We start from the raw sequence: 20,393 nt of genomic DNA, 5'->3' as shown, positions 1-20,393 counted from the left end.
GGAGGAGAGTGAACGGTATTCGCCTCCCCAGTCAATTTGAATTGATTTTATTTTACGGGAAAATTTGCACTCAACTAGGGCCTGGAAGGATTTGAAAATGGAAAATACATCAGATTTCAATTTAAGATGATAAAACCAAATGTATTTACTAAAGTCATCAACAAATATAACAAAGTAACGACTGCCTTCAGAAGAGACAGTGGGGGGAAGGACCCCATACATCACTAAAACCAAATCCAAAGGAAAACTACGAAGAGAAAGATGACAAACTTTGCCCATTTGACAAGGAGGGCATAACGGTGGAGACTTGGATAGCCTGAGTCTAGAAATCATCATGCGGAGAACACGATCATGTGGATGACCTAAGCGGTGATGATAGCGATCATAAGAAACTGTAGGAGCAATATGAGTAGAAGCAGAAGAGGAGGAGATGGAATAGAGTCCATTCCTACTCGGGCTCAAAAGTAGAATTTATTTGGTAGCCTAATCCTTGACAACAAAATGAGAAGAGTGAAATTTAAAGAAGACATTATTGTCAAGACAAAAATTTTGAATCGAAAGTGAGGAATTAGTAAGAGTAGGAACATGTATAACATTAGAAAAAGGAAAGAGTTAGAAGAAGAAGAGAGAGAAGCAGTACCAGTGTGGGAAATAGGAAGTCCATTAACATTACCAATGTGGAGTTGGTTGTTACTTGTATAGGGATCCAATGTGGAGAGTGAATAGAGATTCGATGTTGTTAGATAGATTGTAATAAAAGAGAGATTATATAAATAATTTGTTATTCTGGGAAAAATGCTTTAGTCCCACATCGGAAAACTACAAAAGTTATAAATGGTATTTATTATATTACCTTCTTTATCTCTTGAATTAAATCGGAAAAGGGAGACATTCTACAGTGTATATGCGAGGACGGCGTAGCCGTCCGAACACGCGCGGCGTGGGCAGTGGGCTGTAGAGGCGTTAGTGGCGTTGTTTTTTTTTTAAATGATCAGATCCGTCGGATTAGAAGATCCTAAGGTCACGTCTGATAGGATATGACTGTTGTGAACAGGTTCATCTCTGGTTTAATCTGGACCGTTAGATCATATGGCAATTGATCTAATGGATACAGAATGAATAGATATGTCTATTCAGAAGAGGTGCTCCACTTCTATAAAATAGGAGTCATGTGTTCAAACGAATGATCTCTCCCTCTTACAATTCAGTATCTCTAAGTGGAGTTCTGTGTTTTATATTTATTGCTTTGTTGATTCCTGAAGGTGAATTTGTCGTGTGGGGCAAATATCTCCTTTAAGATAGCGAGATCGCGTTCAAAGCAGTTTGAAGTTTCCTTCTTCAAACAGAGTTTTTTCCAACAAATGTGGCATGGTAAGAGGCTTCAGTGTCAGGTAAACATGTAGTGTTTAGGGATTGAGAGGGAAAATGGGGTTGGGGATTAGATTAAGATGGGTTTGGGTTGTTAGGATAGGACGGTTGGGATGGGTTAGGTGTAGCCGAAAGGGGTTGGGTATGTTAGTGTAATAGGTCGTGGGATTGGGGGGCAGTTTTGAGGGTAGGAAGGTGTGGGGAGGAGTGTTGGGTGTGGGGTTTGGGAGCGGTAATAGTAGGTGGCGGCCTAGTAGTTTGTGCGACCGCAAATAGTACATGGACTGTGGACAAATGCATTAGATCTGCCAAATCCGCGTCCTCGTCCATAGGGCCTGGCGGACAAGTTCAAGCCGAAGTAGTTGCAAGAATTGTTTCTTATGACAAGGGTGATCAATGGAAGGAAAACCCTAGGGATAGGGTTGCCTAGGAAGGGAAATGTATATCTCAAATGTCAGGCCCGACGGTTAAGGATTCAAATAGTTTAACAAGATCTTCACAAACCAATATTGCCGTTAACAAGAAGAAAAAGGGTAGAACAACAATGGAAAGGGTTCTGGTAAATTGTTGGATGCAAAAGCTTAAACTGGTTCCTAATCTATTCTTGTAAATTATGATTGATCTGTATGATTGCTCAATAGGGGTTTTTGTTGTTGGAACTAAAGTTATTCACTGTTTGAAGAGTGCCAGAGGTAGTACCAAGAGAAAGTGGCCAATGCCAAAGAATTGGAAGAACAGAGAGTGATACATCCAATATTCACAGGGCCAATCAACGACCGCCACGTGTCATAGACGACCCGCCCCATAGCCAAGGGGAACGAACCGGAGTCCCAGCACCATTCGGGGGCGGCCACTACTCGGGCGCGGCCACACATCCGGGCCGCGGCCTCACCCAGGCGCGGCTTCACCCAGGCGCGGCCTCCTCACGGCCTCACCCAGGCGCGGCCTCCTCGCGGCCTCACCCAGGCGCGGCCTCCTCACAGCCTCACCAGGGCGCGGCCTCCTCACAGCCTCACCCAGGCGCGGCCTCACCCAGGCGCGGCCTCCTCACAGCCTCACCCAGGCGCGGCCTCCTCACAGCCTCACCAGGCGCGGCCTCACCCAGGCGCGGCCTCCTCACCAGGGCGCGGCCTCACCCAGGCGCAGCATCATGGGCACCTGAGGTGGGGGCCACCCATCTACGACCCCGATCGTATCGCTAAGACTCATGTCACTACCAGGACTCTAGACCCTTAGAGGTCACGTCATCCAGACGGATTCAAGCACCAAGGACGTTATCACCACACGCGGATATCTATCCACCAAGGATCCTGATGCCACCAGGACACTCCCTCCCGCGGGGAGATGGCCAATCAGGATAGAGCCCCGTTACCCAGGGCCTCTATCCACTCAACGGCACAATCGTCAATCAAACGGGGACTCTCCACACCTCCATATGCTACTATAAAAGGCAAAGGTACACAACCCCATAGGGGACATCTAAACTCATACTGAATAATCACTATTCATCTGTTTGCGCCAGGAGATATAACTTTGGCATCGGAGAGCCCTAGGCCGGGACCACACCGGTTCTCTCTGATTGACCCCTTTGGTCCACTTGCAGGTGACGGCACTCGCAGGACCGCTCGACGATTTCTTGACGCAACAGATTGGCGCCGTCTGTGGGAACGACGCTAGCCATTACAGCTACTAGCTCGCTTCCATACTCATTCAATGGCACGAAGGAAGACTACCACCACCAACAACGGAGCAAGGAATGGATCACCAACCCCAGAGTGCTCTCGCCGCAGAGCCAACGACCAGGACCATGTCCCTCTGGAGGAGGAGATCCCCCTTAATGACCAGTTCGTGATCGCCGAGCCCAACAATGACGAGGCCAACGATGTGGTGGTGGAGGTGACACCTGACCCCAATGCTCCAGCCACTGTGGGTCAGATCAACGACCTGCAACGACAGATCCTCGATGAACAACGACTCTTTCGAGAATACCTGACGCAGCGTGCGACATCTCACCGTCGGAGGACTTCACCAGCAGCAAGGGTGGAGTCCATACCTCAACAAGAGCCAAACCCTAGGAGATCATCTCCCAGGGGCGCGAGATCAGAGAGACTTGCGCGACAGGCAACCCCCACTCCGCAGCGGGGGGAGCCTTCCCAGCATCCCAGGAGAACAAGAGACCTCTCCCCACGGTCAGAACGTGGGAGGACGCCAACACCCAAGGCGAGGGTGTCTAGCCCGCAGAGATCGGTCCGGAGGTCCGTGTTTGACGGACGACTGGAAGAAAGTCACATACCACGACGAAGCCGGACCTACAGAGAAGAAAGCCCCTCACCTTCACGACAGGGTTCATCACGGCATGACCATTCACCATCCCGCCAACACTCAAGGCGGGAGGGGACATCCAGGAGAGAGCGTGAACGGGGCCGCAGCGAACGTCCGGCTAGGCGTGGGGGGGCAGACAAGGGACGAGGAGCTCGATCAAAGACTCCGCGACCTGGATGAGAAGCTGGAAGGGTTGAAGAAGCAGACCAAAGGCGAGACACATTCCATACCTGGACAACACCCATTCTCGGCAGAGATCATGTCACCACACTACCTTCCAGGTTTCGACTACCCACCTTTGAACTCTACAAGGTACCACCGACCCTAATGACCACATCAACTACTTTAATGGCATGATGACGCTGTATGGGGGGTCGGACGTGGTATCCTGTCGGGCATTCCCTGCGTCCCTTAAGGGAGCAGCCACATCATGGTTCTCCAGGCTATGACCGAGATCTATATGCTCGTTTGCAGAGCTATGTGAACAGTTCGTCACCCGTTTCCAAAGCAGCGTCAAGCAGAAGAAGACCACCGTCAATCTACTAAATGTGGTACAGCACCCTGGGGAATCTCTCAGGGAATACGTTACCAGGTTCACCAAGGAGTCCCTGGAGGTTTGAGACTTGGATGACCAGACACAGCATGCAGCCCTAGCAGGAGGTATTAGGGACCTGGACTTGATCAAGGACCTGGCACGTCATGAGACCAGGACTATGAAAGAGCTCCTGGAGCGGTGCAATGAGTTTGCAAATATGGCCGAGGTACTACAAGCTAGAACAAAAATAATCGAGGCCAAGCCACAGGACAACAAGAGGTCAGCACCTGATGACCGCAACGAGGGTAAGAGGTCGAGGACAGAGCGCCGATAAGAGAAGAGCGACCGCCCATCTAGGAGGACAGACCGCCGCCCAGAGAGAAGCGAGAGGGCAAGCACCCCTGAGTTCACACCACTGAACACCACCAGGTCCCAGATACTCATGCAGATCCAGGACCGTGACCTACTCCATTGGCCACGACCCATGCTAGCAGCGCCAGAGAAGTGAAACCCTAACAAATATTGTCTCTTCCACAAAGAGAATGGGCACGACACGGAGGAGTGCTATCAATTGAAGAGAGAGATAGAACAACTGGTAAAAGCAGGAAGCTTGAACAAGTATGTGAAGGGGAGACGTGACAACCGCTCAGGCCAAGGAGATAGAGGTCGCGACGGAGATAGAGTGGAGCCGAGACGAGAAGAAAGAAGAATAGATCGAGAGAGAGACCGCCCAGAAGAGCGGAGAGATGCCACAGAACCTAGTGGCACCAAGGGACCTCCTATCCTCACCATACTCAGAGGACCAGGGCAAGAGTCCACCAGAAAAGCTAAAGCTCATGCCAGGTTCGTGGGAGTGGCAGAGAAGCCCAGCAAGATAGCCAAGACTCGAGGCGGTGATCTCCTTCTCGGATGAAGACCTGGAAGGACTAAACTTCCCGCATGAAGATGCCTTGGTAGTACAGGTGGAGGTAGCCAATCGACCTGCATACAGTGGTACTGATAGACACGGGGCGTCTGTTGACGTACTCTCCTTGGACGCCTATCGACGCTTCGGGTTCGGGGACGACCAGCTCAAACCGAGCCCACTTATCTCCATGGATTCTCGGTGCCACCGCCTCCATCGAGGTACCATAGAGCTACCCGTCATCTTCGGGTACACCCTCAACAAGTAACCATCATGGTAAATTTCATGGTAGTCAAGTCCGTGGTGTCCTTCAACGGCCTCTTAGGGCGACCATCACCGATGACCCCTTAGAGGAGTCATATCACCACTTCACCTGAAGATGAAGTTCCCCACCGAGAATGGGGTAGGCGAAGTCCGAGGAGATCAGAAGAAAGCAAGGGAGTGCTACGCCACCTTCATGAAAAAGAATAATGGCAACACACGTGGAATGGCACTCTGCCTAGAGAGCATGATCGGTGACCGGAGAGATGAACGACAGAGAGAAGGGGAAGGCCAATGGAAGACCTCATCCCATGGCCCCTCACCAGATGACCCCTCCAAGGTCGTTCAGTCGGCTCATTGCTAAGCAAGGAACAGAAAGAAGGGCTTGGACACCTCCTCCAAGCGAACATGGATGTCTTCGCATGGTCGACCTCCGACATGCCAGGAATACCACGTTCCATAGTGGAACACCGACTACATGTCGACCCAACCAGGAAGCCCGTTCAGCAGAAGCGGCGTAACTTCGCCCTCGACCGACAAGCAGCAATCAAGGAGGAGGTCGAGAAGTTAAGCCGATCAGGGTTCATCAGAAAGGAGAAGTTCCCAACCTGGCTCGCCAACGTGGTCATGGTACCAAAGCCAAGTGGGAAGTGGAGGATGTGTGTCGACTACACCGACTTGAACAAGGCATGCCCAAAAGATGAGTATCCACTGCCCCGGATCGACCTACTGATCGACGCCACCGCCGGCCATGAGATGCTGAGTTTCATGGACGCCTACTCCGGATACAACCAGATCCTCATGTATGAGGAGGATGAGTCTTACACCGCATTCCGGACGGACAAAGAGAACTACTGCTACAACGTCATGCCGTTCGGGTTAAAGAATGCAGGGGCCACCTACCAGAGAATGGTCAACAAGATGTTCGAGGAGCAGATCGGGCGCAACATGGAGGTATATGTGGATGACATGCTCGTAAAAAGCGTCCACACCAACCAACACCTGACCGACCTAGAGGAAGCATTCATAGTACTGAGGAGGAACCAGATGAAGCTAAACCCTGCAAAGTGCGCCTTCGGTGTAACATCAGGAAAATTCCTGGGGTTCATGGTCTCAGTCCGTGGAATAGAAGCTAACCCATCCAAGATCAAGGTCATCCAAGAGATGGCACCTCCTCGAACGGTCAGGGAAGTACAGAGGTTGAATGGAAGGGTCGCCGCCCTTTCCAGGTTCGTGTCACGATCAGGTGATAAGTGCTTACCATTCTTCAAAACATTGAAGAACCTCCGAAGCCCTAAGGACTTCACATGGACGGAAGAGTGCCAAAAGGCGTTCGGAGAATTGAAGGAGTACCTAGAGAGCCCACCGCTGGGCTAGGCGACGGAACCTAACGAAGAGTTGCAGCTCTACCTGGCCGCCACCCTGTCGCGGTCAGCGCAAGATCGCTTGAAGGAAGAAGACAAAGTCCAGAGGCCCATCTACTACGTCGGCCATGTCCCGATCGATGCAGACCAGGTACACTAGGATCGAGAAGGTAGCCTATGCATTGGTAATGGCAGCCAGGAAGCTACGACCATACTTCCAAGCCCATACCATCACAGTCCTCACAGACCTACCCTTGAAGAAGATATTGCACAAGCCGGACGTCTCCGGACGATTGATAGCATGGGCGGTGGAGTTAAGTGAGCATGACATCAAGTTCCAACCAAGGACAGCCATCAAAGGCCAGGCTCTTGCAGATTTCATTGCGAGAATGTACCCACCCGAGATCGAGTCACAAACAGGGAGCCCGAAGAGAAGGATCACGGATCGTGGGACATGTTCGTGGACGGGTCGAGCAATGCGGCAGGAAGCGGCGCTGGGCTCATATTAACCAGCCCCGAGGGATTTCGTATCCAATATGCTCTTCGATTCACCTTCCAAGCATCCAATAATGAAGCAGAGTACGAGGCATTACTAGCTGGACTCCGGGTGGCCAAAGCCATCCAAGTCACACACCTATCCACCCGGAGCGACTCCCAGCTCGTGGTGAATCAGGTGAATGGAGAGTATGAGGCAAAAGATGAGAGGATGGCATCATACCTAGCACGTGCTCAAGCATTAATCGAGGGTTTCGAGAAGTTTGAGATGGTTCGAGTTCCCAGGGAGGAGAACGCCGCCGCTGATGCCCTATCCAGGCTAGCCAATGAGGAACTCCGAAATTTGGCTAGCGCAGTCTATGTGGAGATCCTGCATGAGCCAACGTATAAGGAAAAGCAGGTTAACGAGATCATGGAGGGACCTAGCTGGATGGACCCTCTACTCAACTACCTCCAGAACGATGTCTTACCAGAAGACAAGGCCGAAGCAAGGAAGATCAGATGAGAGCTGCAAAGTACACCGTCCTAGACGGGTCTGTACAAGTGGGGGCAACAAGACCACTACTCCGGTGCCTAGGACCCAAGGGGGCAGAGTACGCCCTAGCCGAAGTCCATGAGGGGATATGTGGAAGCCACATGGGGGGACGAGCCCTAGCCTACAAAATCCTCCGCCAGGGACTATACTGGCCACGAATGCAAGAGGAGGCCATCCAATATGCCAAGAAGTGCGAGCAATGTCAGTTGTTCGCCCAAGCACTCCCATCTACCCGCCACCAAGCTGACATCAATCCTCAACCCCATACCTTTTGCCATGTGGGGACTAGACATCTTGGGCAACTTCACCGCAGCACCAGGAAACAGAAAGTACCTGGTCGTCGTGATCGACTACTTCACCAAGTGGGTTGAAGCTAAACCCTTGGCCAAGATAACAGAGACAGAGATGGAGAAGTTCGTCCGCGACGACGTCATCTACAGTTCGGGTACCACGGATCCTCGTCTCGATAATGGAAAACAATTCAACAACCCTAAATTCCAAGCATTCTGTCACGGCTACAACATCGACTATCGTCCCGTGTCGGTAGCATACCCACGGCCAATGGTCGTGGAGGTCACCAACGTAACGCTATTGGAAGGAGTCAAGAAAAGGCTAGAAGGACCCAAAGGCTAGTGGGTAGAAGAGCTACCAAGCGTCCTGTGGGCATACCGAACTACAGTGCGGACGCCACAGGAGAGAGCCCATTCCACCTAGCATATGGCACTGAAGCATTGGCGCCGGTAGAGGTCTGCGCTATGTCCCATAGGGTTCTGCACTTCAATGAACGCACTTATGTCGACGGACTGCGGGCGAACCTAGACTTTATAGATGAGGTCCGCGAAAGAGCACTACTAAGGAACGTCGCCTACCAGCAACGTACTGCCAGGTACTATAACGCCAGGGTCAAGGAAAGGCTATTCCACCAGGGAGATTTAGTACTACGGAGGGCAAGTGCATCGCAGCCACAGAAGGCGGGGAAGCTGTCACCCAACTGGGAAGGACCCTACATAGTCTCCAAGCAGATACGCCCAGGGACTTACCGCTTGAAGACTCCAGGGGGCAAGAAGGTAGACCGTACCTGGAACTCAGAACATCTGAAGAAGTACTACCAGTAGAAGCATAGCAGTAGTGGTAGTGATAACAGAAGCAGTAGCAGTAGGAGTAGCAGTAGACGACATCAAAGACAATGTGAATTTCAGTCAAAATAAAGAAATGTTGCAAGAATACTTGTCTTCTCCTACCACTCAATCGAATCACGGCCACTACATTAAGGCAACATGCCAACATCGAGGCTTCAGGCCTAAGGCGAGACGCCAACACTGAGGCTTCGTGCCTAAGGCGATATGCCAACACTGAGGCTTCGTGCCTAAGGCAACATGCCAACACTGAGGCTTCGTGCCTAAGGCGATATGCCAACATCGAGGCTTCGTGCCTAAGGCGATATGCCAACATCGAGGCTTCGTGCCTAAGGCAACATGCCAACACTGAGGCTTCGTGCCTAAGGCAACATGCCAACATTGAGGCTTCATGCCTAAGGCGACATGCCAACATCGAGGCTTCGTGCCTAAGGCGATATGCCAACACTGAGGCTTCGTGCCTAAGGCAACATGCCAACACTGAGGCTTCGTGCCGAAGGCGATATGCCAACACTAAGGCTTCGTGCCTAAGGCAACATGCCAACACTGAGGCTTCGTGCCTACGGCAACATACCAACATTGAGGCTTCGTGCCTAAGGCAACATGCCAACACTGAGGCTTCGTGCCTAAGGCAACATGCCAACATTGAGGCTTCATGCCTAAGGCGACATGCCAACACCGAGGCTTCAAGCCTAAGGCAACATGCCAACACTGAGGCTTCATGCCTAAGGCGCCATGCCACCATTGAGGCTCTACGCCTAAGGCGTTAACTATAAAGGGTCAGAGAGCATCAACGCCCAAATAATCACCAAGCGACAAGGCAATCAAAGAAAAGCAAAAGCGATCACATAGAAAAGTCATAGTAGTTACAATTCAAGTTCAAAAAAGGAAAAAGGTGGAGACGTCTACAGGATCGGGACGACCGTAAGGTCAATGGATCACAGAGTGGTGGGTCACCTCCGACCCAGCTGGAGACATCATGTCCGCCTCAGAGGACGTGGCAAGCAGACTCCCTCGCAGGGCAGCCTCCACCTCGAAACCGAGCGCTCTCCACCCCACCGCACCCGAAAGCGCCGCAGAAAACTCGTAGAACCCCAGACAGAGAAGTCATAGTCGTGGGTCACCTCCAGACACAAGCGGCTAAGTCCCGGACCCCTCCCTCATAGGCGGGCTGAAGTCGCTACCGATACAAAGATCGAGAACGCAGAGGATGCCTGGAACTCACCCACACTCGCTCACCGGCAGATGCCGCTCCACCTCATGCCTTCCCCTCAATGAATGAAGCTCCTCCTCCAAAGCAAGAACCCTAGCCGAGCTCTCGGCCGCACCAGCAGAAGTCACACGCAGCTCCTCGACACCTCTAGGAGCTTCCCGACGCCACAGCGAGCTCCCCGACACCCTCGCGTGTCACCTCGGCCCTCTCACGGGCATCGACCTGACCCTCGGAGCTCCTCTCCACGTCACGCAGGGGCGCAGATCCGCACCTCACGAGAAGCGTGACCCTCCAATCAAGCACCGCCAAGAATACGATGATGGACCTACAATCAACATGGCAAGAGATAAAATAGTGTAAAAATAAATGGAGCAATGGACATGAGGAGACAAGAAAGGAATAACTCACCGAAGCCATGTCATGGTAGAGGGTCCTGGCCGACAAGCATCGCTAAGCCTCTGCAAGGCCATCCTCGCGGTAGGGAGCCGCCCCTATCCACCCACTCCCGCGATACGCGGCCTCAGCCAAGGTCGAGCCCCTCCAAGCACGCCCAAGGTGATCACTGTGGACTCACCCAATGGGAAGATCGGGCAGGACCGCCCGAAGAACTCACACCCTTCCCCTTGGAAAGGGGCAATACAGAAGAATTAGAAGGAACAACAGAGGGAGGCAGAGGCACAGAGCCTGGAACGCCACCGTCACCAGGAGAAGTACGGGGAAGGAGGACCCGCACGCCAGAGCTCGTCATGCGGGCATGTCCTGGTCCACCCTTCCGCTTCGCTCCAACAACCACAGGCGCAGAAGCACCACTAACATCGGTCACTCCAGCAGATGGACCACCCTGAGAAGCGGCCTTCCTCCGCAGATTGCCGCTGCAAATCAAGTCCGGACGCGTATCCACCGTGCATAGATCGGCCAACCAATCGGATGACACATACATTCAAATACCAACATGCCAATCAAGTACAAAAGACAATGCTCTTACCAGACTCACTTCCGAGAGACAGAAGGCCTCCGAGTCCAACTCCTGGACGTGGAACGGATCGCGACCCGTGCACGCTGAGGGAGTCACCCTCAAAATCACTCACTCAAGCCCCTGATTGACCCTCTTGAGGTCAATAACTTCCCTAACGGTCCGTAGTGGGCATCGGGGGACCGTGGCAAAAAAGAATCGATCCCTCCAATACTTCACGTTGCTAGTGATCCCCGTGAGAAGCTCCACAGAGGCATAGGGCCCCTTGAGCACGCGGCGAGCAAAGTGATAACATCCATGGTTCCCCTTCTTCAACAGATAAAAGTGGGAGAACAGGGAACAAGGCAACGCCCAGCGGGCGAAGAAGACATAGAAACCCAAGATCACCCTCCAAGAGTTGGGCAACACCGGCCCAGGGGTGAGGTGCCAATGCTCTAACACCAACTCGACAAAGCGAGGGATAGGAAGGCGAAGGCCCTGGAGGAAAAATGAACGGTAGAGGCAGATCTCCCCCGCACGATGAGAGAAGACATACTCGCTAGGCCCAGGAGCACGCAACATGACCTCGGCGGGAATATGAAACTCCTCACGGAGGGAAACCAAGTCGAGGGTGACAAGATGCTAGCAACAGGCCTAACCTATCGCCAGGACCGGCAATGAGGATGCCGCCCTGAGGGTGACGATCCCTACGGGGACCGGAGACACTAGAAGGTCCCACTCGTCCATCGCATCACTAGGGGAGGGTATAGAGGGCGGAGTACCCACGGAAGAAGGCGATCCAGGGGAACGCTCCTCTGAAGATCCAACCCCGACTGAAGCAGGGCCAAGGTCACCCGGGAACGACATGAAGGACAAGAGGGGAACGAACTACTTACTCGAGAAAGCAATCTCCTTGAAGCTGGCAAGAAAAAGGAAAGGAAGGTCACCTGCAAAATATAAACAGCAGATCCATCACATACAAGAGGAGGAATAGGGAAGAAGAGCGAGGGTCCATCACGCCCACGCCGAGGCCACCATAGGCGCGGCATCACCGGCAAGGCGTGGACCACACCCAGGCATGGCCACCCAGCGCCGCCAGGCGGCCACACCCGCAGGCGCGGCCTCACCGCGGGCGCGGCCACACCCGCGGGCGCGGCCTCACCGCGGCCACTCCCGCCGGGCGCGGCCTCACCGCGGCCACTCCCGCCGGGCGCGGCCACACCCGCGGGGCGCGGCCTCACCGTGGCCGCACCAGCAGGCGCGGCCTCACCGCGGCCACACCCCGCAAGCGCGGCCTCGAGGAGACACCCCACACAAAAAAAAAAAAAAAAAAAAAAGGAGGGCTAGAATCGATGTACCTCAGAAAAAAGGTGATCGCGCCGGAAGGACAAGCACACGGCGATGACGTAGCCACACCACTAGGCACAACCAAGGAATAGAGGTCACAAGAGGCAAGGCACTCAAGCCAAGCACCACTCAAGCTTTCCAAGCAAACCAAGGCACCAAGAGAACACAACCCAAGCACAAGGACCCCAAAATCAAGCAAAGTGGATACTAGTGGAGGTGACCCAAAAACAAACACATGGTGGGCACCAAAAAGAGGACAAAAGACAAAAAGGGAGAATTAAAGGAGAGCAAAAGGGAAGACAAAAAGTAAGAAAGAGAAATGAGAAGTGAAAGAAGAAGGGAGAGGAAGGAACATATACCCACAAAAAAACAAAAAGAAAAAGTGTAGGAGGTAAGGTTTGAACCCCCAACCTCTCCTACCTCATTAGTGGATTTACGGGCAAACCCCACAGGAAAGTTTATTCGCAGCGGAGCCCTCACTATGCAAAGACACCTACTCTTTTGGACATCCTATCCCAAGAGAGTGGGGGGGCAAATGATACATCCAATATTCACAGGGCCAATCAACGACCGCCACGTGTCATAGACGACCCCCCCCATAGCCAAGGGGAACGAACCGAGTCCCAAAGACCATTCGGGGCGGCCACTACTCGAGCGCGGCCACACATCCGGGCGCGGCCCCACCCAGGCGCGGCCTCCTCACCCAGGCGCGGCCTCCTCATAGCCTCACCCAGGCGCGACCTCCTCACAGCCTCACCAGGCGCGGCCTCACCCAGGCGCAGCATCAAGGGCACCTGAGGTGGGGGCCACCCATCTACGACCCCGATCGTATCGCTAAGACTCATGTCACTACCAGGACTCTAGACCCTTAGAGGTCACGTCATCCAGACGGATTCAAGCACCAAGGACGTTATCACCACACGCGGATATCTATCCACCAAGGATCCTGATGCCACCAGGACACTCCCTCCCGCGGGGAGATGGCCAATCAGGATAGAGCCCCGTTACCCAGGGCCTCTATCCACTCAACGGCACAATCGTCAATCAAACGGGGACTCTCCACACCGCCATATGCTACTATAAAAGGCAAAGGTACACAACCCCATAGGGGACATCTAAACTCATACTGAATAATCACTATTCATCTATTTGCGCCAGGAGATCTAACTTTGGCATCGGAGAGCCCTAGGCCGGGACCACACCGGTTCTCTCTGATTGACCCCTTTGGTCCACTTGCAGGTGACGGCACTCGCAGGACCGCTCGACGATTTCTTGACGCAACAGAGAGAGTTAACATGGAAGAGACTAGAAGCTGTAGCGGCAAAGGGTGGAGGTGAGGACATGGTTTTGGTGAACTGATTGAGTTGGGTGGCCTATCGATCAGATTGAATGACTACTGGCTTCTCTTCATTCTAGTTCTTATTTTTTTTTTTTTTAAATATATATATTTTTGGGCTAGGGGAGGATGCATTGAATTTGATTATATCAGGAAAGCCTATGACTAGTGTAATCTAAAAATGTATCAAAATTTGTGGATAATGTGCTGCAGATTATGAATGCTTGTTAAGATTTCCAGTAAATTTATTGACTCCCCAAATAGTGATTCGTTTAAATTTTTTTTTTTGGGGGAGGGGGTGGTAAAGACTTATTTCAAATTATGAACCAGTTATGAACAAGAAGAGGCACAACATAATTGAAACAAAGCAATTCATAGGAATCAAACTCATCATCTACATTGGACTCAAACATAGTGGACTCAAAAGAACTAGACTCGGACTCAGAACTGAAACTAAAAAAACTGAAATTGAAACTAGGACTAAGGCTAGAAGTATTTCATTGAATTATTCACTGAATGAAAACAAAATTGAACCATTATCTATCAGAGTTCTTAAAGTGACAAAAAAGAAGCCCATGAAGAACAGAAGCAGACCCTAATCTCACTTGATGATCCACTCGTTACAGATCTGAGCTGGAGGGTCCAGCCCAGTAAAAACAGGGTACGCTTTGAAATGATCAAATCCCACTTATTTTGTTGGGTTAGACCCTCCAGCTCCCGCCACGGTTGTAGGAGAGCCAAATTGACTCTCGTTATCCACCTGTCTTCACTATGGACTTGCCGAGCTCGATCTCTGCATTGAAATTACAAAGTATGCCCTTCGCTAGCTGAATGAATGATCGATCGATCGATCTGAGTCAGACCTTTAGTTGATCGTTGGGTTCTGCAGCAGATGACAGTGCCGTCTCCCTCTCCTCCGCCGCCTCTGTCGCCGCCTCTCTGAACTTCTTGTAAATATCGCTCTTGTAGAACTTTCGCGTTCTCATCACCAGAATGATGGAAACCAGTCCTCCAAAGCACGACACCGACGCTAGTATGATGAAGGAAAGTCTGTAACACTGAACCCCAATACAAGTCAACCCTTCCACTGATGACCTATCAAGCCCCTTCTCCGCCAATTGCTTCAAGGCTTCCCTGTCGTAAAGGTTCCCCGCGATCCTCACGTTTAGTACATAAGAGCCCAGTGGCATCGCCATTTGGCCGTAATTGAACAATATGGAGTAGTATTTGAGACCGAAAAGCTCCGATATGATGGTTAAGAGCAGCGTCAATTGGGCGCCGAAGGTGAAGCCTACGATGACCGACGCTACGTACAGGGAGCCTGGGAAAGGTAGGGCAATGAGGAGGTATCCCACGCAGGACAAGAGAACGTTGAGCGTCATCATTAGAGTCCTTGGGAATCTCTTCTTTGCTATCAAGATCTCCGACACGAATCCGGCGAAAACTCTCCCGCAGTAGTTCCATATGCTTACCAGTGATACCAAGGAGCTGATGATACGAGCCGGGTAGCCCAAAGACTGTCCAATTTGGCCCAGATTGTTTATCGCCGTTAGGCAGCTGCCTAGCCCGCAAAACGCCGTCAGGAACAAAATCATCATGTCGATGCTCAAGAGCGCCTGCAAGATTCCGTAATCCTCGCCTCTGTTTGGTTTTCTGCCCTTCTTGGGTTTCTTATTCTCATCTGCTGTGTGCTGCGCCTGCACGGAGGAGGACGGTTCTACCTCTGCCTCTGCCTCTGCCTCTACCTCTGCCGCTGCCGCTGTGGCTGTGTGTTTGGTGGTGGTGGACTCTGCCGCCTCCAGCTCCTTGACGACGGTGATGCTGGAAGGGGGATCGATGGGCTGTTTCTTGAGGTTCCAGAAGGCGTATTCTTGTCGAATGCAAATGCCGAGCGGGAGAAAGATGACTAGAGAGACGAATGTGGCGCTGGCGATGTACCCGGCGTGAGGGAAAACAATCTGCTTCTGAAGCAGAGTAATGAGCACGAGATACACGGCAAGGGCGATGGAAATGTAGAGGCAATGATAGAAGACCCTGGTCTCATTGGGCTGACGGACCACCTTCATTGTCCTGATCGTGAAAAGGAAGATGATGGAAATCAATGACGGGAGCCAGGCGATGAAGAGGATGAGCGATTTGGCGTCGTCACCATAGATTGCCAAGTAAATCTGGGTAATGATGGCTCCGCTGAGTCCCGCGAATCCCTTGAGCAGGCCCAACATGATTCCTCTGCTCTCGGGAAAGTTCTTGACGCAGGCGACCATCACCCCTGTGTTGGAGAAGTTTTGGGAATTGGCACCGAAGGCAATCAACATGTACATCAGCTTAGGGTCCGGCTTGGGGATCTTGCCCATGACGGCGAACCATATGAAGAAGTAGCCGACGAAGTTGAGGAGAGCGCCGAGGAAGAGGACGAACCAGGTAGGGGTAGCCTCAACGATGAAGCCAGACAAGACTCCCACGTTGGCGCCAAGGTCCTTCCAGAAGCTCATTAGATTAAGGGTTGTCTGGTCATACCCGAGGGACTCTTTTATCTGGTTGGAGTAGATGCCGAAGATGTAAGTTGCCCCTGACCCTGCCATGATCAACAATGACCCAAACACCATGAACCATCTCCCAAACACCAGGTGGGCCACGAAACCACCACCACCGCATTTCCCATTTGCCTCCTTTCTCATTTAAGATTAATTTTCTAAGATTGAAAAAATCGTAAAAATCCTGCAAAGTAAGTGCTTCAATGTCTGATCTAAAATCTAATCAGTGATAGTGTTTTCAGTCAATACTATCGAGAGAGAGAGAGAGAGAGAGAGAGAGAGGGGTTCGGTTCGGTTCGGTTCTTGATTTTGCTACAGTACTTCTTGATTCTGAAGACTGTGAAGTTGTTGTAGGTAATTAATTATAAGTTGGGTTCTTGCAGTTGGTCTCTGTTTTTAAATTCGAGATGGTTCGTATTTCAGCTTATTGTCCCTCCTTCAAAATCTAGAATTTGTGGTTTCTAAGAGTCTAAGACCAGGCTTGTCTCGGCTCCAGCAGTGAGATGGCATTGCTTGAGAGTTCTCAGATGCGTAGCTCTCGCTATAAAACCCAACAGCTATACTATTAGTCTGCGAGATCCAAGCTTCAATAGATCTGGGATATACTCTTACTATGTATCAACTGTGCTTATCCACATCACCTTCATTATCTCCTACAAAGTCTCAACCAACTCGATCGCAGCTCTATCGACAAAGATAAGATTGGATCGCGATCATCTCCTACAATACAAGTTAGTTGCTGATAAACCTTTTATCACATGCAATAACAACCTAGTTGATTCAGGACTCTTATCATCACATGTGATGATAATGGCCTCTGCTGTGCCGTCAGATATGCACTGTCGCCCCGCTTGTATTGTAGAGAATTTTAATTCGTGATGACACTTTATGTACTCAAGGACTCTATCCATTGTATGTAGATAGGACTCCTACACTAGTCAAACTCTACCCTATCTATATATACATGATGTAATTGGATTAATATTAAATGAGACAAATTATCAATTCCAATATGGTATACAGAGCCACAGGCTCCACCGAGCACATCTAATTTATTTTTTCCCTTGTCTCTCTTCAGTCCATGGCCGAACTCTCCTTCTTCCTTGCCCACGGCTTCTGCCACTCCAACTCCTCCCCTTACTCACTCAGGTGCTTCTACCTTCTTGCACCTCAAACTATCATCTAAGAATTATGTCTACAGGGGCACGCAAATTGAGTCCTATCTCATTGGGCAGCGACTCTACGATTAAGTAAGTAACTGGTGATAACCCGTGCCCTCAAGATCCAACTCTTGCCACCACCTGGCGTGAACACGATGCCCTTGTGAAGAGCCTCTTAATTGCATATCTTGGTGAAGATACTATGTTCATTGCCGTTGATCGTAATACCAACAAGGAATTATGGGACGTTATCGCTCAATGTTGCACTGCTGAACCTCATTCACAAACCTGATGAAAATGTTGTCCAATTTCTCCAACGAGCAAAGTCTCCATCAGATGAACTAGCTGCTGCCGGCAAGCCCTTACCAATTGAAGATCTCAATATTCACATCTTTCGCGCGCCCTACGTGATGAATACCAATCTTGGCCTCCTGATAAGTCACGAGTATTTGCTGCAATCCCGTCGAGTTGTGATCGATCCCTCTGCACATGCTTCGCTAATTTGACTCAACAAGCTGGTCGTTGTCCCCCAGTAATCATGGTAGGTTATCACTTCATCGCATCAAGACCGATACAATTAGAGCTCATGGAGCAAGAAATATTGCTCAAATGATTGATGAAGATGGACTTTTTAGTCATATTCTACATTAATAACCACTATACCCTCTTTTAATAACTATTTGGCTTGCATTTTTTAACCGTCAAAATATAAAAGTTTTTGGTCAAACACCGGCAGAAAAGAAAGGATCTTATTTTGCCATCTCGAAAAATGATATGGAATGAAACCTACTACAAGCATGAGCAGATGAGGATGCGAGGCACATGTGGACTCTTTTAATGTTCAACTAAGCATCTATGGGAGATTCTGGGCCACCAAAAATAGATAAAATCAAGTAACAAAGCAAAGCATCTTTAAGATTTAATGTCAAGACACTAGTAATGTATATGGCACATGTATAGATTAGGGATGTCAATGGATATTCGAAAATCAGTTTTCAATTCGCGTTCGTATCCATTTAGGAGAATTCAAATCCGTCCAAAAACTAATTGGATATGAATATGATAATCCCCCTATTCAACCAATTATTATCCGATTCATTTACCAATCCGACAGTAATAAAATGTCTGAAATATATCTTTGTGTTCGTCTATCCGATTAAGTTACCTTATTGGATTTTTTTTCTTTTTTTTATAATTTTATTAGTTTTTTTTTATTTTATAAAAGTATAATTTTATTAGTTAAGATAATATGATTCTTTTTCTAGATTTTATATTGTTTTATGTACAATGATACATGAAATCACATATCTATCAAAATGAATACAAGATAAAATCAAAAGTACAAAACATAAGACAACCAAAGACTAAAAAGAGTAGAAGAAATGGTAGTTGTTGAACTCTCAAGTCTCAACCCAACCCTCATCAACAAAACAATAAAGATGTCAATGGCTAGTTGAAAATTCATGTTCGATCCGCGTTCATATTCATTTAAAATAATTTGTTTTTAAAAATCACTATCTGTAAATTATTCGAATCCGTTCGAAAACTAATAGGATATTATCCAAATCCGTTTGAATATAATCGAATACGAATATGATAATGCCACTATCTGATCGAATTAGATCCGTTTACATCCTTAGTATAGATGCAAGACAATATAAATGCCAGTGGATACAAAATTAGGCTAGTATTAGGTTTTTCGGAATTGAATTGAAGGACAACAAAAAATAACATATCAAATTAGTCCAATCATATTTCAATTTTTAAGCAAGCTAGGTTTAGATTTGAAATACTAAGAACGCTTCACAAATCCGATTTGAACCTCTAAAATGAAATTTGTATTGGCTGAAAATCAATAAGGAGATTGATTTAACAGAGCTAAAGAAATATCTTATCTGGTATTGAAGGTTGCAGTGAAGAGAAAACTAAATGTCAAAAAACAAGCACCATTCATCATTTCTAACCCCCCAAAAAAAGTTATAAAAAAAACAAAGAATACCATTCATCATGAGTCCAAACTTTCTATTACTTAGAGCAAATAAAAACCTAGGATATATAGGCGACTCTATTCACAGTCCATTAAGTTCAAACTCTCCATACCTCAAAGAAATCAATCGACTAGTCCCTCCACATTACATAACATCTTCTATAGTTAATGAAAATTACAAAGAAATCTTGTGAAAATTATATATAATATAATAAGCTGAAAATATCTCTACAATTGATAAAATATCACTACTAAATATATAACTTTTGATAAATATGTAAAATTGTGTTTTATAAAATATCACTAATAAATATAAATAATTGATGAGATAAATTAAATGAGATTTCTGTAATATATAGTATTAAACAATTTATCCCAACAATTATAATATAATAAGCTAAAAATATCTCTACAATTGATAAAATATCTCTAATAAATATAAATAATTGATGAGATATATAACTTTTGATAAATATGTAAAATTGTGTTTTATAAAATATCACTAATAAATATAAATAATTGATGAGATAATTTTACATAATTATGTTTTAATGTAACATAGAAGTTATATCAATGCAATATGATATAATTATGCTAGTAATGACCTATTATGAGAAAACTATAATTTAATAAACAAAGCATAGGATATAATATAAGCATATTCATCAAAAAACAAAGCAATAAACATAAATCAACATAAACTCGTGAAGTGTCATAACCAAGATTTGGGAGGATAACTGGCTGCCATCTTCAGCAAATTTTAAGGTTCGTCAATGCAAACCCACCAATTGCCCAATCACTTTGGTTTCAGATCTGGTTGATCAAGAAAATAGGAGATGGCGAGTAGATGTGCTTGATGAGTTTTTGCTATGTCACAAGGAGGCAATTTTACAAATTCCATTGCGTCTTTTTCCCATGGAGGATATCCTAATTTGGGGAGGATC

The 20,393-nt window shown here is 48.6% G+C and overlaps 1 protein-coding gene and 1 long non-coding RNA gene across 2 annotated transcripts; one reads left to right on the top strand and one right to left on the bottom strand.

Annotated features, from left to right (window-relative positions):
- The first annotated feature begins 2,039 nt into the window (after positions 1 to 2,039).
- On the top strand, positions 2,040 to 14,025 carry LOC122654525. The gene is made up of 3 exons (XR_006331924.1): positions 2,040 to 2,109; positions 6,047 to 6,049; positions 13,723 to 14,025. It is a non-coding gene; the product is annotated as an uncharacterized LOC122654525 (long non-coding RNA).
- A 600-nt stretch (positions 14,026 to 14,625) lies between these two features.
- LOC122655104 (protein NUCLEAR FUSION DEFECTIVE 4-like) lies at positions 14,626 to 16,365 on the bottom strand. The gene has a single exon (XM_043849340.1). It carries the CDS (start codon positions 16,348 to 16,350, stop codon positions 14,626 to 14,628), a length of 1,725 nt encoding a protein of 574 aa, XP_043705275.1. The 5' UTR covers positions 16,351 to 16,365.
- Between the last annotated feature and the right edge of the window lie 4,028 nt (positions 16,366 to 20,393).

The sequence above is a fragment of the Telopea speciosissima genome, chromosome 3 (genome assembly GCF_018873765.1).
Source record: "Telopea speciosissima isolate NSW1024214 ecotype Mountain lineage chromosome 3, Tspe_v1, whole genome shotgun sequence".
Lineage (NCBI taxonomy): Eukaryota > Viridiplantae > Streptophyta > Magnoliopsida > Proteales > Proteaceae > Telopea > Telopea speciosissima.
The sequence above is the reverse complement of the archived record's forward strand: the minus strand, read 5'-3'. Positions and strand labels throughout refer to the sequence as shown.